The sequence below is a fragment of the Xiphophorus couchianus genome, chromosome 16 (assembly GCF_001444195.1).
Source record: "Xiphophorus couchianus chromosome 16, X_couchianus-1.0, whole genome shotgun sequence".
Lineage (NCBI taxonomy): Eukaryota > Metazoa > Chordata > Actinopteri > Cyprinodontiformes > Poeciliidae > Xiphophorus > Xiphophorus couchianus.
In genome coordinates this window covers 5405560-5422438 of record NC_040243.1, presented here as the reverse complement: position 1 = coordinate 5422438, position 16879 = coordinate 5405560, and the positions used below count along the sequence as shown (strand labels likewise).

Below are 16879 nucleotides of genomic sequence, written 5' to 3'. Positions count from 1 at the left end.
TACATTTCCTGTGAGTTGTAAGGCGTTATACATGATGACAATTAAATAATGCAGACTTAATGAGTTTTACCACTTTTCAGATAATTTACAGATGACATTTAACTTATTACTCATAAAAAAAGATAAGATGTTCTCCATTAAATTTGTTGTTATTAAATTTATATTGTGCTCTGCTAAACTTTCTACATTTTGTCCAGCTACAACCTCATACACTAAGCTATTTCATTGGACGTTTTGGTGAATAAACACACTTTTATAGTTGTATACACATATATGCTTATTTGAACAAAATGTTTGACAAATAAAATATAAAGTGTTTGGTACTTTAGCCCATCGGAACCAATATTTTGCTAAACTACTTTTCTCTACCAGCTTTTGACAAAACAGGAGTGTTTTCACATCTAAATACAGATGTTTAAAAGAAGATGCTTTGACTAGACCCTTCTAACACATGGGTATGGTGTAGGTGCTTCTCTGATTGGCCCAGTTTTCTGTAGTTTTGCATAGTGCATGGCTGATTAACCCTTTGTGTAGCTGTTTTTAATAGAATTTTCCTGATGCTTAATAATAACTACTTTTTTATTTTAAAGGGATTTACTTGATTCAGAAGTTTTTTCTAATAAATTATTGTTTAGGTTAATAGTTTCCACATGTAAAATGACTTTCAGAAATTATTCAAATTTGTTACATTTTAACTTAAGACTCAGGATTTTAGGTTTATTTGAGTTCAAAGTCTGGGGACGTTTGTAATGCTGACTCCAGACCTACCCCGGTATGTGAACCACTTGAGTTTACACAATGATACTGACAAACAAACAATCTCAGAAATTTCTGCCAAAAACCCAAGAAAGGAAACTGAAACCATCTGCTCCTTTCTCACTTCTGGGAGTGATCAGACCCTCCCTCTCCTCCTCTTCCTCCTCCTTTTCTCTGAATAACATTGCAGGCCATAATTCACTTTGTCTAATGCAGCTCTGCAGCAGCTGCTGAAGTATATAAGGTTATGAAACATTTCCCAGCAGCAATGCAGCTCTCAGCCATAACTCCTCACTTGTCACTAAAACCACCATTTGTTCCTTTTTAAACTCTGCACCACTACTGAGCAACTGGGACATTATAAAAACTTCAGCTCTATGTATGTACATGTATAAAGTAATTTGCTTTCCTGGTTTTCAGTGTTGTTTTTTGTCCCTGCAGGTCAGCTAAAATAGCTTTTTTCCCCTTTTTTTAACCATTTTGCTTGTTTGAAATGTCTGTTATTCTCTTTCTGTTGGAAATTTACTTTGGGTCAAGCATTAGCTGTCAGATAAATTACCTTCTATCTGACTCTGAAATACTTTGGTGTACAGAGACGTTTGTTGTTCAATGGATGAGGTGAGTTATCATCATATGCTGTTTTCATCCCTTTTTAAATATAATTGCTGCTTTACTTTGTGGCTTAACCAATGGCCTTACTCAAATTTGTCTTGTCACAGACAAAAAAACAAACAAAAAACTGAAACTTTTTGCTTGTAAGATGAAACTCTTGGGGTTTTCTTCCAATTTTTTCCAATTTTGTCCCTGGGATCTTCACTCTTGAGTAGATTAGCAACTTTACTAAAAAAAAAAAGTTCCTATTTGCCTTGAATGGTTGCCTCTGTGAAATGCAAAAAAAAAAAGATATTTCTGTTTTGCTCTAGAAGTAGTATATCCTAGATTCTCATCATACTATTTGTTGTCTTTGTTATTCACAGCAGATGAGAGTAGTCTGAGGTCGTGGGGAACTAGGGGTGCCGTGAAAGAGAGTAGAGAGGGCCAGGCGGGCAGTAATATTGACGAACCCGGGAGGCTGAGTGAGCAGCGAGAAAGTCGTGGCGCCGGGCGGATATTAAAGGACATTAAACCTCCTACTTCCAGACAAATGGCAGCGATTTGCTGAAAGGGAGAGCAGTAAATATGATAGCAGTTAATATCATACAGAGAGATGATCCCATCCTCCCTGTTAATCTGTCTCCACTCAGAAGTGTTTGCTCAGCCTCCATTATTTTTCATTTTCTTTCTCACCAAAGGCTATAATAACTCACCTACATAAAAAATGCATTTCTTAGTTTCACTTCAAAACACATACTTTATGACCATTTTCTCTGTTCTTTTTCTTCCTTGAATTAATTTTGGATTCATTAGGATGATTCTGACAACTCTGAGAACTAACGCTTACTCTTGCTACATAAATATATAAAGATATACAAAACAAACAAATCTGATCAAAATTGTGTTCAAAATTAGAGCTATTTGAAGTCCCGGACTCACAGGTCTTTGTTTTTAGACTGCATGTTTTTAAACATGTCATGTCTTTAAAGCTTGGTCTCTGCATTTTCCATGCATTTTATATTGCTACACAGTGCAAGAAAAAACTTTATCCTTAGGGTAAAACTTAAGGTAATATTTGCATAAAGGACCAGTTTGTTAAAGAATAATTACAGCATTTTATATTACTTTTCCTCAAAAATTGGCAAAAAGTATTTTTCTACAACCTTGCAAAGTAAATCTATAATTTTAATATAATTTCAATGTAAGCTAGAAAGTAGGAAACTCTACTAAAAGGCTTTGAAAAGAATAATATACAAGACAAAGGGAGATGTAGCCATGCAGAAAGATTTTACTGGAGATTTTTTTTTCTTTGCTGCTGCTCCTGTTCCAATAAGGAGCTACTCTGTGTCCTCCTTCCTCCTGGGTTATTATGGATCTGCAAATAGCTCAGAATAATGGCTCTCTGTCTCTGGCATAAACTCTATTATCTGATGGCAGCTCTGTCCATTTGGCCCCTTCAGCTATGGCTGAACATGCAGAGACCCAGTTTATGGCCTATTTGTTGGATCAGCAGACAGCTTGGACCTCCAGCTCCACCCATTGAAGTCATCATCAGTCTGATCTTTTTCCTTCTCCCCAAAGGAATTGAGCAGATGTCGCTGAATCAATTTGGTTAAGACCCATAATGACCTCGTCTCTAAATCACTCCGGTGTTTGGGGTGTGTAAGAGTTTTCCCTTAGCTGCACTGCAGAGTCATAGCTGCTACCGTTCAGAGCACAGTTTATTTTTTGATTCTATCCTCATTTTAATGCGGCCAGTACATAACAATAATCTTTTTTTAGATTAGAAAACAAAAACTCTGAACTTTACAGATAAAGCAAAGTGCCTTATGAATAAGAAAATTAGTTTTACTGCAGTATTTTTGGTTGGTCACTCCTACCAAACTCTAAGTTTTGATAATAACATTAAGCCAGTTAAAGGTGTTATCTTTTTATAAAAATCAGAGTGTGTCCTTTAAGGGAGCAGAGTAGTTCCCACCTTAATTTATTCTCATAGAGTATAAGATCCATCTCAGGAGAGGTAATCCTGTTGTAATCAGTATTGATCTTTTTCATGAGATTGCAATCTGTTCTCTGTGAATAGAGCTTCTCAGATAGAGCATCTATAATTATGTATCTTTTTTAAGGCAGAGCCTACATTTCTTCCCTTGTCCTTTCAGGATAGTGATCTGAGTTTGCACTCTTCTGAAAATGTTAGCAGTTTTTAATTTTGAGGGTCATGACTGGGGCAGTTTTGAAACATGTAATCAGCAACTGAATGAAATAAATTTAATGATTCACAGATAAATATTTGAACATATAATTACACATTTTTAAAAAAAGATTTCTGAATTTCTAAATGAGTAAAATAATCATTTATATTTTGGACTGAGATGCACTGACAGGCAATCAAACAAAACCTTTAGAGCACAACGACTGACAGGGTCAAATCCTTCTCATATTTTGGAACCTTGGTATTGTGTGGAATAAGTTGTTATTTTCACCTTTACAGAGGAAAGATTGTAACGAGATCTTGTTTGTGGTTTTTCATCAACGTAGCGAGGAGGGTTTTATAACCCACAGTGACATGTTTTATGACCTCGCTTAAGCTGCAGATTTTTGCAGATGGTCAGAAGTCCTGAATTCTTCAGCTGTTCTCTTGAACTGTATGAAATAAAATGTATGTTTATAGTAGGTCTGCATGTTTCTGTTCACCTCTTCATGCCTTGAGGTTAGTAGCAGCCTGATCTTGAAAAGAAGGGGTCACAAAAACAGCCTGGATGCACATGTGATTACCATGTGAATGAAGGAGGGTGTGTGTCTTGGAAGGGAGGGTCATGACATCATTAAGATGCCGTGTTTTGCTGAGAGAGCTGCATGCAGCCAGACAAAGAGGGAGCAGACGTTCTGTAGGTGGATGTGGGCTGATACAGCCGAAGCCTCAGTTCTGTCAAGAGCAGCCAATCAGATTAATTCAAAGTGAAGTCAGCTAAGTAAAGGGCTGAAAGGATGAAAACAAAGCTTTATCTTCCACATTGATTTAGAACTCAAATCTGACTTGTTTATCCAAAACAGAAGGAATCATTAAATACATTATATATGTATTATAGTGTATATTTGACTTCTTGCTTTCACACTTGCAATTCCAAATTTATGGAAGCTTTTAAAAATATATACCATAAAGTTATTGGTAAAATAAAATGCAACCTATTATGCAAGAATATTTTTTTTGTTTGTTTTTATGATAGTAAATGTTTGGAAGTAGGATGGTGTTTGGGAAACAGAGGATTTGCTGCTGCATTGGTGGTACTTATGAAAAGCTTGAGAACTATTTAGTCTATGGTAAATCTATGTGAACCTGGCACTTGGTGATTTTAAGTAATGATGACATAGCAACCTGTAGCAACAATGATGGAAGCATTTTTATCTTTTTTTTTTCCACAGTAAATAACTTTCAGCAGGTTGTCCAGCAACTTGGACTTTAAACCTCTGTGTTTGGAGCTATTCTGTCTTTAGTTATGCCAGGAGATTTTTGTTGTAATACATCTTTATGCTGATGACACTGTACTTTATTGGCATGCTGTTCTCTTAGTACTTGATCATCTCCAGTCTGGCTTGAATCTTCAGTTACTTTTGTTAAGTGAAGCTTAACATGTCAAACAAAAAACAATAGCTGACATAGTACTAAAAATTATCTAAAAAGGGAATTCAGGATTCTGGTATTTAACAAATAGAAATAATTTTGGCAATCCAAACTGACCAAAAACAGGAAATGTCTAATCTCATTGAATTTCAAAGGGTGAGGAAAAAAATTCTCATCTTTATGCAGTGTATGTTGATATTTGGTTTCAATTGAACTGCAAAGTGCCAAAAAGTCCAATTCCACTATCACTTTCTTTTTTCTTTCTTTTCAACAAAATGGCTTCTTTTTTTCTCTGCACATCATTTTCAGCTTCAACTTAAAAACCGTCACATTCAGCTACTATTTGGTACCATTTTATTACCAGTTTTAACTGACTAAGATCATATTGTTGCATGTTTGTTTGATTTGTGGTTGAAACCCTGTCTCTCTGAGATCTAGACATCGATGTGGCATTTATCAACACTGAATCTATTTTTAACATTAATATGAAGGATAATCTTCAGGACTTCTGATGCGCTATTTGGCCTTTTCCTCTGGTTTTGTGAACAGAGAACATCAGACATGAAAAGGGAGGAGAGGTGGGAGGGGCTGAGAGGCAAAGAGGAGAGAGAAAAAGGGAAGGAGGGAGCAGCCACTCAGCAGCAGGTTAGTGAAAGCAGCAGCCACAAGAGGAGGAGGAGGAGGAGGAAGAAGAAGTAAGCAGGAGGAGAACCTGGAACGAGAGAAACTGTGGCTGCAGTCACAGGAGCGACACAAAACACAGGCAGGGAGGTGGAGATCTGGAGAGAAGAGAAGGTAAGAAGGCTGCATTTTCTGTCAGCATTTGCTTGTTTTCAGTGTGAACACAAAGCATCAGCTGCCCGACTAGGCTGGGTGTATCTTCCGTTCAGTGAGTGTTTCCCCCCCCTTTCTTCCTCCGTCTGCCAGCTGACGGCACGCTGTGTGTGGAGAGAGCAGAGTGCAGTAGCACTGCAGAGAGATGGAGAAGAGCGGGAGGGAGCAAGAGAGGGAGAGCAGCATTACACTCTACAGATAAGAGGAAGTAGAAACAGATCTGTGAGGAAAACCAGTGGAAACAGGAAGAAAAAAATAACATCTGCCTCTGCTTTTCTGCATGGAAACGATGGGATGGGGGATGAGGAGGGAGTGTAACCCTTTCAGCATCTGTGTACAGGAGAGACAGCTGTCAGCATCAGTAGTTTCCCTCCATGTTGGAGATGATATAAGTTTGGGTCTGGTCACACCCTCTGCGAGATGAGATTAGATGATGGGAGGCTTTCGTGGCTGCAGATGAGTGAGGAAATGTGTGTATGTGTGTGAAATGCATGTTGGATGGTGGCCAGACATGCTTAGTGCTGCCTCCCGTTCCTGTCAGGGCAATGGATTAGCTGTATGTGAAAGAGACCAACGAAGATGCTCAATCACGAGCAGACCGAGATGTTGTCACTATCAGATCTATCCATGTGTGGATACTCATCACCCACTTTCCTTTTGTTCTTGTTTACAGCCGTTGTTTGGTGGCTGAAACTGAGATGCTGAGTATATTATCAAATTGTGTTGTTTATATCCTCAGTATAACAGCGTGACTGAGCATTTGTTGTTTCTGTCCTCGTGCTGAGGAGTTTTCACAGAAAACCAGACTCTGCACCGCCAATAAGAATAAATTTTAAGAGGATGTCTGTAATAATTCCTGAACATATGCACCAGCAGCATAGCAGACACTCCAGATGGCACAGTTTGTGTTACTAGCATATTTAGATATACACAGAGAGGGGCATATTAGCAGCACATAACAACAACAAGCTGCATTACAGGCTGATGATTCACTCCAGCAAACAGAAATACATGAACGGTCAGCTGTCTGTCCTGTACTGATTTCAACATCCCCCACCTTGAAATTACTGATGTTAGTTTGAGACCAACTGCTGTGATTTAACCCCATTCTGCACAAGTTATTTTCCTCCAGCCTCAGACTGATTGTATATACAACAGAAGCATGTTTATTGGTTAAATCAAAGAAGCAGAGAAAGGAATTGTGTAGATGTATTTGCTTGGAAATAATAGGTGTCAAGTTTAAAAACAACCTACTTTTGTATTTTTTCTAGGTTTCTTTGTTTCATCGGCATGATAATTCGTAGTTATGAACTTCCTGTTTGATTCCTAAAAGCAGTGGTGGGCACTGCTAACTGAAAAGTTAGCTATGCTAACTCTAGAGCACTATTCATAAACATTAGTTCTGCTAAACAAACAACACAGCATTTAGCAGAAGCTAATGCTAAAGCGCTAACTTCAATTGAAATTATAACTGTCCTTGACAGACAACAATCCTCGAGCACCAATTTAATTCTGAAATTAAAATTTCTATGTTCTATAAGTGCCCCTAGATATTGTATTTGTTTATCTTGTTCTCTTTGTCCATGTTTTATGTTTTCCTCTGCTTATTGTTTGAGAAACCGTCTAACTATTTGAAGAATTTTTAACAGTTGATTACTAACTTCAACGGAGATGTTGAATTTTGTTAAACTAAACGTTAATTAATCAGGCTAGAATTTATCTGGGAAAATCTATTTGGGAGAAGCTAAGTGTGCTAACCGTTTTTGAAGTTAGCAAAAACGATAACGCATTAGTGGATCAGTGGAAATGTGCCCACCACTAAACAGTGCTGTGAAGTATTTGTAGCACTTAAATCCAGATTTCTGTTGTTTTAATTCTTTTGATCTCACTTAAATGTTTTGTACCAAACAAATGTTCACATCATAAAGTAAATAAAAAAGGGCATTTTTAAATGATTATTTTCTTCAAGGAAAAAAGCTACACCAACTTGTCCCCATCTTAAAAACAATTAACTGCCTTCGTTAATTGTGCTAATAGTGTATAACTGAGAAATCATTTTACATAGTAGTGTGCATAGAACATAACCTAGTTTTGCCTGAAAACTATGTAAATGTCTTGGTGTAAAATGGAGAGCAAATGTTGTCAGAGAAATGGATGTAGCGTGTGATTCATCTGCATTTAGCTAAATTTTTCAGAGAAGTCCTGACGTTTGATAAAGGCTGTTATCTAATCATTGGACTTCTGAGCTTTCTCATGTTAGCATGAGCTGCAGATAAGCCTTTAACTAGATTAGAGGCAGAAACATCATTTTTGATGGGAACAAAATCCAAAAAGCATCATCTTTCAGTTTATTTCTGGATCAGTGACGTCTGTTGCTTTGATGTTGGTAATCATTCTGATGTGACGGAGCGTGGAAACCTAGACTGAATCCTGTATGACTTCAAAGATTCACAACAGCCAAGCTGAGAAAACATTGTTCAAATCAGTAAGCATTCATTTTAATATATATATTGTGGGATAAACTGGGCAAGTTGCATACTGTTTTGGTTAGAGGTTTGTATCCATGGATACGAACATCAATATTGGACTATTCGTGTATTTGAGCATCATACAATGCAAAACGGTTTAATTTGTTTAATATTCCTCTAATTAATGCATGTTCAAATTTATATGTACAGGCTCAAATATAAATGTGGGCACAGCTGCATCTCAACTGCATGTCTTTTTGTTGCCGTGAACAACCTTTTGACGTAATTATGACTGGATATTTGACTACTTTTTAGACATAGACTCTGCTTTCAAGCATATTTTTCAGTAGAGGTTTTATTTTGATTTTCTTAAGTGACATAAAAATAAAAGTTGTTTTGCAGAGCAACTAAGTTGTTCACATTTTGCTGATGGCATCTGTAAAATAAATAAAATTTCACTCATAAAATTAAAATAACTAATTTCAGAATGAATATTTTTTCACCAATTGGCACAAGGAATATATGGAAACAAAGTGTGAAAAAGGATGATGTCATTTAAAGAGTGAAGCAGTAATTTGTAGTCCTGGTGTGCCACATGACGGTCATATTGAGGAAAGTTACTTTCCATCACTGATTAGTCTGCCTGTTTTGTTTTTCCTGTTTTTAAGAATAGCTTCCTTCAAATGACACAATAGCAGTCTTAAACTTTTAAAATTTATACTAGAGATCCTCCCATTTCATATGAAAGGAATCGGATTAATTTCAGGATGCTTATTTTGATGTAAAGTCAGTTTATTTTTCAGTAACGACAGACAGTGCATGTAAGAAATAATTAGTTTAACTGTTGAAAGGCTTACGTTGTGGCACACAGGGTATTTCCTGAAAAGGATATTTAAAGACAAGAGATTACAAGAATACATTTAAAAGCATTCATTTAGAAGAATAGTTTGTTGATCCTCTGTTTTTAATTTATCTACATCACTTCCCTCCCATGGCTCTCATTTAGTTGTTCCCACGGTGACCTCATCACACTGATTTGGCAGCAGCATTGTTGATGTTGTCTTTGTCCCAGAATGAACTCAGCAGCAGCATAGTGAGCTGTGACTCTATTTTGATTGTTCAAAGAAAACACATCCATAGAAACATTAATTATTCAGAAATATTAGTGGACCCCAGATTCCAGCTCATTAAATTTACAATAAGAAACTTTTTTTTTTCTTTTCTGGATTTGTCTTCTTCAAGCTTCAGACATTTTAAGTTGTAATTAAAAACATGATTAAATGATGATCACTTGCAGAGAGATACTTCTAATCACTGATGAAAGTGAGACTAAAATCTATAAAAGACTCTGCAAAGTAGTGAAGTTGACAGAGGGAAACATAAATCTGTCTGGTGTTCAAGAGCTGATAATATGGCTGATGAGGAAGGAGCTTCTTCCTCCTCTTCCTGTTGCAGTTTAAATCACAGGAAAACATTTATATATCTTAATGCATATACTTTTTCTACTTTTAAATAGAATAATTTTGGCAGCAAAAAACCTTATGAAAGACACAAACGTGAGCATGATGTATGTAAATCTTTCTCATAATCATGTGATTAATCGCCCATTCTACTGGGAGGCTCTCTGCAATGTAAAACGTCATGCTTTAATTAAATTGGCTGCATCGTGTATTTTCCAGGCGCATGGTGCCATTTTATAGCACAATCGTGTAGCTATGTTGCCTTCAGCTGTTCTAAAATTTATTTATGTCACACATGACTTAGAAGAAATTTGACTTCACCATTGGACGCCTTTAAATTGGGCCTCTGTCTCTTTAAGAAGCTCCTGCTGTTTTCCGATACTCCGCTTTCCGCACAACATGACAACAATGCTGCTCCTTCTGCTTATATATATATATATTTACTTTTTCCTAACTTCAGGTAATTTAGACAAAATGATTTTAAGCAAATTTAACCTCAATCCTGAACAAAGGCAAAAATAAAACTGAAAATAAGGCAGTTGCCTGAAATGCATTTTTATTCTTCTTCACGCCTTGAACAATTTGAATAGTTAATATTGCTTTGAATTGATATTGATACTGTAAATACTTGAATTGAGTAGATGTGGATTTCTGTCCAACCATGACATGACAATCACAGATGCCAGCTGTATTGTGCTTTAGCAGCTTTAATCCTGATGTAGAAAAGCTGCCTGTAAAGTATCAGTATACCTCAACATGCTGTGCTGCATATCCATGTTGATGTTTTTAGGTTAAAGGCCCTAAGAATACAACTCTGCTCTGGTAACACACTTACATCTGTCCTGGTTTATGACACTACAAAAAAGTTTGTGTTGAAGGTCCTGCAGGTACATTTAAGAACAAATATTATGACCATTTCATGTTTCTTAGTGAAACTCATTCAGTTCAGGAGCTGCATTGGCTTTTGCAAAAAAAAAAAAAAAATCAACTACTTTCTAAACTTTGAATCTTTGCAGAAAGTTTTATGCATTTTTAGCTGCTAAACAAAGAAATGGGAGGAAGCCGCTGTGGCTGTAGGAGTACATCCTGTACCCGCTGGGTTGCTGGTTCAAACCCACGCTCCATCTGTCTGTCACTGTGCCGTTGTGTCCTTCACCTACTTTGGCTGCAAGTGAGGTGATCAGAGGACACGGTCGAACAGCAGTCTCGCTCCTGTCAGTCTGCCCCACGGCCAATTTTCAAGCATTAAATTGTGAAGTTTAAATTTATTTTAAGTTTTGCTTGGTATATACAGCATTTTTATTCCAAATACAAGTAACATTCTTAGCTAATTGTGCTCTTTCATAACACTGTCCCTTTAAATCAGACTTGTGCTGGCCTCTCCAAAATATAAACTTTGTTGTCCTTAAGCCTCTTTGCAGCTAATTTGTCAGTGTTTGCTTATATTATCCATTTAAAGGATTTGTTTGTACCCAAGCTTTAATTCCCTGGCTGATATCCAGAGACACTGCTTCAGTATTTTTCTCATGTTGTTTCCTAACTGTCTTTTTTTATTTAGAAATATGTGGTTTCTACAACATAATAAAACTCATTTGGCTTGAATTTATGATTATTATATTGATTGATTGAATTAAAATATTTGCACTACAAACTTGACCAAACATACTTGGTAAGATTTTGTGGTTTTGCAATGAACTTTTCATACTGAATCTTTGAGGTGAAGCACATTCCTAGCATATCTCCCACATACAGTAAAGATGATTCGCTCTGTAGGCAGACTGAGTCTCCTTTCTGTCCAATCAGGAGCTTTCCTTTCAGGTGTACGACTGTGATTGCTTCATAAAGGTTTTTAACTCCAGAAAAAGCTGAAAGAGCTTTGCATTAGTGTCTGTGATTAATGGCACCAAAAGCAAGTTTTATCTGTAAGCATCCACTGCTAAATCTTTACAGATGAGGTGGAAGGAAAACTAAACATACAAGGAGAGAAGATATGAGAAACAGGTCTCTAATGTCAATGCACATGAATTAAATGTTATGCAAAGGAGGTGTGAGTGAGACAAAAGTTGATTAATATTTTCCTCTTCCCTCCCCTCAGGTTTCCCCTCCTCACCTCACTGACACATGAAAGAAGTCATGCCGGTTCTCACAGCAGGAGCGGGTAAGACGAAAGCCGGTGTGCCGTACTGTGCTCCGTCTGTTTGGGTTCATGTCCACAATGTGTCTCCGTTCTCCACAGGACTGCATGAAACGCTGGCCTTGCTGACCTCTCAGTTGCGGCCCGATGCCAACCACAAAGAGGACATGGTCTTCCTCAAAGACGTCTTCAGTGAGAGGAGTTTGGGATACCTCATGAAGGTGAGAAATTCTCCTGAAAAAGATAGTATTGTTTTATTTTTGCTTTGAATTAAAATACCATCTCATTAATTTTCTTTAAAAAGTTTATTTTCAATGCATGGTCCTTCTAGATCACAGTCCTATGTAATGTAGACTGAAAGTGCAAGTTTGTCCATTGAGTCAGGTATTACTGAGAGGAAGGAAACATCTGTCAGGAGAATCTACGTCAGTGAAAATGTTTTATTCAGCTGTTTGAGGTCCTCAAATCCCAGGAGGTTTCCAAAGCTAAAATTAGATCCGCCATGAGTAGAAAGTAATCCTGATGGTTATGTTCTCTGGAGACCTGAGAGGACCTGGCGACAGACCCGGGGCCACGTCAGCCATAATGCCGGCGTTTCTCTGATTCCGTCTTTCATATTGGTATCATTACATTTCCAAAATCACGAATTTACCCACCAATGTTCTGATACTGCTGCAGCAACAGAAGCTGCACTGGTAACCATTCATTTAAAAAAGCAACTACTTTTATGTAAAACAGAGCCAATAAAAATAATCTAACAAGATGAAAATGGCTTAGAAACACTAACAAGAAGAATGTAATGAGGAGGTCTGTGATTTACTCCATGAATTCAATAGGAAAGCAGACAATTTCCTTTTTTATGATAGAGTTTAGTTTTGAATGTGGAGCACATTTATAAGAGGGGCAGAAAATCTGTAGAAAAATGTTAGAAAAAAATCAGTAAATGCAAATTTAATGTTATACAAACTACTTTTTGAGTTGAGAGCAAAACCTGCCGAGTAAATAACTGTGAAAGTCCTTAAATTACTTTTGATATTTTGTCCAAATACTTTTTTGAACTAATGTGTTCTCAAACATTCCTGAATGTACTGTGTTTAATTCCTTACCAATACTGTTGTTGTCTAATAACACTCCTGTCGTCAATAGGACATGTTGGGAGTTATGGAGCTCCCAACACATAAAAATAGTTTGTTGTTTTTCCCAAAGAGCACAAGAAAAATACTGATTCTTATTTCACAATATTACCTTTTTCTTTCCCACATAGTTCACTTTTATTAACTTTAAAGGAAAAAGGACCTGCAGGGTTGAAAAGTTATTTCTCCTGAACAGATAAAATCCTCATTCTCACTATTGGACTGATGGTTTGTGGTTTATATGTTCGAAGCGGTGACTAGTGGAATAGTATTTTTTCCCCAAAGGGTGGACAAAAAATATTGAAGCTCTTTCCTTTAGTAACTTCCCAGCAGATAGGTTTATGAGTGTTTTCAGCTTTAAGCTTTCCAAATGGGACTCATCAGCTTCCAAAATGTGGAAAGAGGGTGTGCTAGGTTTTTTCCAAAGCTACATAAAACTGGTAGTTTGATATTGTTCAAATGTTATCTTTTCCATAATTTCTGGTGTGTCTTCTGTAATAATATATTTTACCCATCTTTGTTTAAATTAGCCTGGGTGCCATAGCCAATCAGAATTTAACCCACAGCCTTGCTGAAATAATCTCTGGAAATATTTTTCTGTCCACAGATTCACGAGAAGCTGAGACAGTACGAGAGGCAAAGCCCCACGCCGGTGCTCCACAGCGCCTCCTCTCTGGCTGAAAATGTAAGCTCATCTCACACACTCCATAAATTATTTTCCCACTTGAGCGCAGCTTTCAGCCTCTGTGAGTTAGCTCTTGTGGAGAAACAGTGCAAGTTTCAAAAATGAATTTTAATGTTGCCAAATGTGCTGAATCATCCTGACGGTCCTCTAATGAAGCCTAACATCCTGCTCCTCTCTTGCTCAAGTCAGTGGGAGGAAAGTGCTGACCCCAGTTATTTGCTACTCCTCTTTCCGTCTGTTTGTCTGTGTAGCAGTCTCTAATTACTCCACAGTAAGCTGAGTGAAACATCATTTGTGTTCAGCTCTTACAACACCTGATTTAAAGGTTTTTGGGAATTTCTAAGGTGGCAGAGGAGCTGCAGACTGGACCAATGAGCACAGAGGAGAAGGAACTGCTGCACCTGCTGATGTCACCACATCTGAAGGTAAACACACAATCAGCAGCTTCTGTTTTCAAATCCCAACAACTGTGCTACCATTTTAAGAAACTTCCTTTAAGGACCTGCAACTAAAACAGTAACTTTACATTTTTACACATCCAAAGGGGCAGTATTATGTAAAATTGGCTTTTTTTAACCTTACATAATGTTGTAAAGTTATTCCCACATCAAAAAACATACCTGGAGTGTTGCTTTGATTCTTTCATGCATGTTTGAGGAATCCTTTAATCTCACCATTCAGCTGTGCAATACATCTGGGTGGACCTTAGCTCCACCTTCAAGACGCAGCTCCTCCTTAGAGCTGAGGCTTCAAGCTTCAGAGCTTCCACCTCACAGAGCAGCTCTCTCCCACAACTCCACTACTCAGTTCCTTCAGACTAGCCAGGAGCAATTAGCAAACACCTGCAGAACTCATTATACCAGCTACTTCTTAGTGCAACGCTGGTATAAATGTTGTTCAAGAGTTAAAATAGGATGACGTTGAGATGACTTCCAGAGGGCGGAGTTTCAGAAAGAGCAGGAGTTTTTTTTTTGTAATTATTTTTTTTTATTTAGACAGACAGATTTCCATCACATTCGTTAATTACAGCTTTACCCATTTAAGATCGTACATGAGGATATAAGTGGAAAGTCCAAGTGCTTTTGTCCATACTGCCTTTCTGGTATTTTCTTTTACAGACTATTACTATTTTAGTTGTGAACGATAACAAAAATGAACAGAATTTAACAATAATGGGGATTGCACCACCTCGAGCAATAAAAACCACAAGAACATACAAGGGCAGGGCACATAATTCACAAGAACAATCAAATGAAGTCAGATCTAATCGGTTTTACATACTCAGTCCATTTGGTCCAGATCTTATAAAACTTTCCTTTTTCAACTTGGAGGGAAAAATAAATCTTTTCCATAACATAAATCTGGTAAACAATTTACATCCATTCATCGATAGTGGGTGGGTCTGGTTTTAGCCATTTTCTTGTGATGGCTTTCTTACTGGCTGCCAGTAGTATAGTCAGAAGTTTTTGGTCTTTATTGGTCCATGTGTCCAATTGTAAGTTGCCCAAGTACAACGTTTCACATTTGAATGGAATGTTTACATTGAATATATTTTCAATATGTTTGTGGAACTCTTCCCAATATGGTTTTATTACTTGGCAGTCTCAAAAAACATGGAAGTGGTTGGCTCCTTTAGACTGGCAAAGTCTCCAGCAGGCGTCCCCGTTGTTTTGATATCGTCTCTGAAAGGGTGGAACAAAAAATCGTGCAATGTTTTTCCAGCAAAACTCCCGCCGTGTGTTTGATCCGGTCGAGACCCACTGCAGTTGACATATTTCCTCCCAGCCTTCTTGTGAGATGATTACCTTCATTTCCTTTTCCCATTTCCTCTTTATGTATTCTGTATTCTCATGTTTAGATAGCTGTATGGCATTATATAACTTAGAGATAATTCTGCTGTCCGATCTGAGCTTAATTAGTGATAGAAATACCCCCATGAAACTTGAATCACTTTTTTTCAACACCTCTTTAAAATTTCTATTAAAATAATGTCTCACCTGCAGGTACCTAAAAAAATCATCTTTTTCCAGTCCGTGATCCTTCTGTAAGGTTTCAAAACTCTGAAATATCCCTTTGTGGACAAATGAATAATTTGTTACTCATTTAACATTAATCCTATTAATGTTAAAGAGACAGACGCCCAATTTTAAGGCTGTAAATTATAAAGTCAAATTTCTTTCAAGTCATATTTGATGTACAGCTCTGGAAAAAATTTAAGAGAAAACATAAAATTATGAGTTTCTCTGATACTTTACTTTTTATAGGTATATGTTTGAGTAAAATGAACATTGTTCTTTTATTCTATGAACTACTGACAACATGTCTCTGAAATTCCAAGCAAAAATTTAGTATTTATTAGCATAAAATGAGAAATGGTGAAAATAACAAAAAAGATGCAGTCCTTTTAAGCCTCAAATAATGCAAAGAAAATAAGTTTATGTTCATTTAAAACAACAACACTAATGTTTTAACTCAGGAAAAGTTCAGAAATTATATTTGGTGGAATAACCATGAGGTTTTCAATGGGGTTCAGTGCAGTGGACTCTTCATTTTTTCTGTATGTATAACATTCTTACAACACCTCAAGGTAACACACTTACTTGCAAATTGCACTATGTGCCTGGAAAACATGTAATACTGCCCCTTTAAAATAACCTTTCTTGTAGTTTATTTCAGCAGCAGGAGTTTATTCTCTTTTTTAATCCCATCAGGCTGTCCTCTCAGTGCATGACACCGTGGCCCAGAAGAACTTTGACCCCGTGCTCCCTCCGCTGCCGGATGACTTCGAGGACGAGCTGGATGAGGAGTCTGTGAAGATTGTCAGACTGGTGAAGAACAAGGAGCCTCTGGTGAGTTGCAACAGGATGAAGAACCTGAAAGGTGCTTCCTTCTGTCAACGTTTGTTTCTTTGTCAGGGAGCAACGATCAGACGGGATGAGGCAACAGGAGTTGTGATCGTGGCGCGGATTATGAGAGGAGGTGCTGCAGATCGAAGCGGTACGTAAAGATTTAAAGTTTTCTTTTGACATATAATAACTTATTGTGCTTTTTGTTGTGTTTATGTTGAAATTCAACTTTTTTCCTGTTTATCTTGAATCAGTAAATTATTTTATCTTGACAAAGAAACTATGTATGTTTTTAAATATCAAATAAACTCACAGCATTAATGCAAATGTACTGTAGCTGCTGAACA

The 16879-nt window shown here is 37.1% G+C and overlaps 1 protein-coding gene across 11 annotated transcripts in view; it reads left to right on the top strand.

Moving 5' to 3' along the window:
• The window catches only part of LOC114159756 (MAGUK p55 subfamily member 3), a 29593-nt gene that overhangs the window by 1611 nt on the left and 11103 nt on the right, over positions 1-16879 (top strand). For 6 of the 11 annotated variants that reach the window (XM_028041882.1, XM_028041880.1, XM_028041881.1 and 3 more), the window contains exons 1-7: positions 5605-5767; positions 11830-11892; positions 11971-12089; positions 13609-13686; positions 14031-14111; positions 16398-16535; positions 16602-16683. In XM_028041882.1, coding sequence (XP_027897683.1) covers positions 11856-11892; positions 11971-12089; positions 13609-13686; positions 14031-14111; positions 16398-16535; positions 16602-16683 — 535 coding nt within the window. In that variant the 5' untranslated portion in view covers positions 5605-5767; positions 11830-11855. Of the gene's footprint in view, positions 1-5603; positions 5768-11829; positions 11893-11970; positions 12090-13608; positions 13687-14030; positions 14112-16397; positions 16536-16601; positions 16684-16879 lie in introns of those variants that run through there. The other 5 variants (XM_028041886.1, XM_028041885.1, XM_028041883.1 and 2 more) reach the window with 3 other exon arrangements.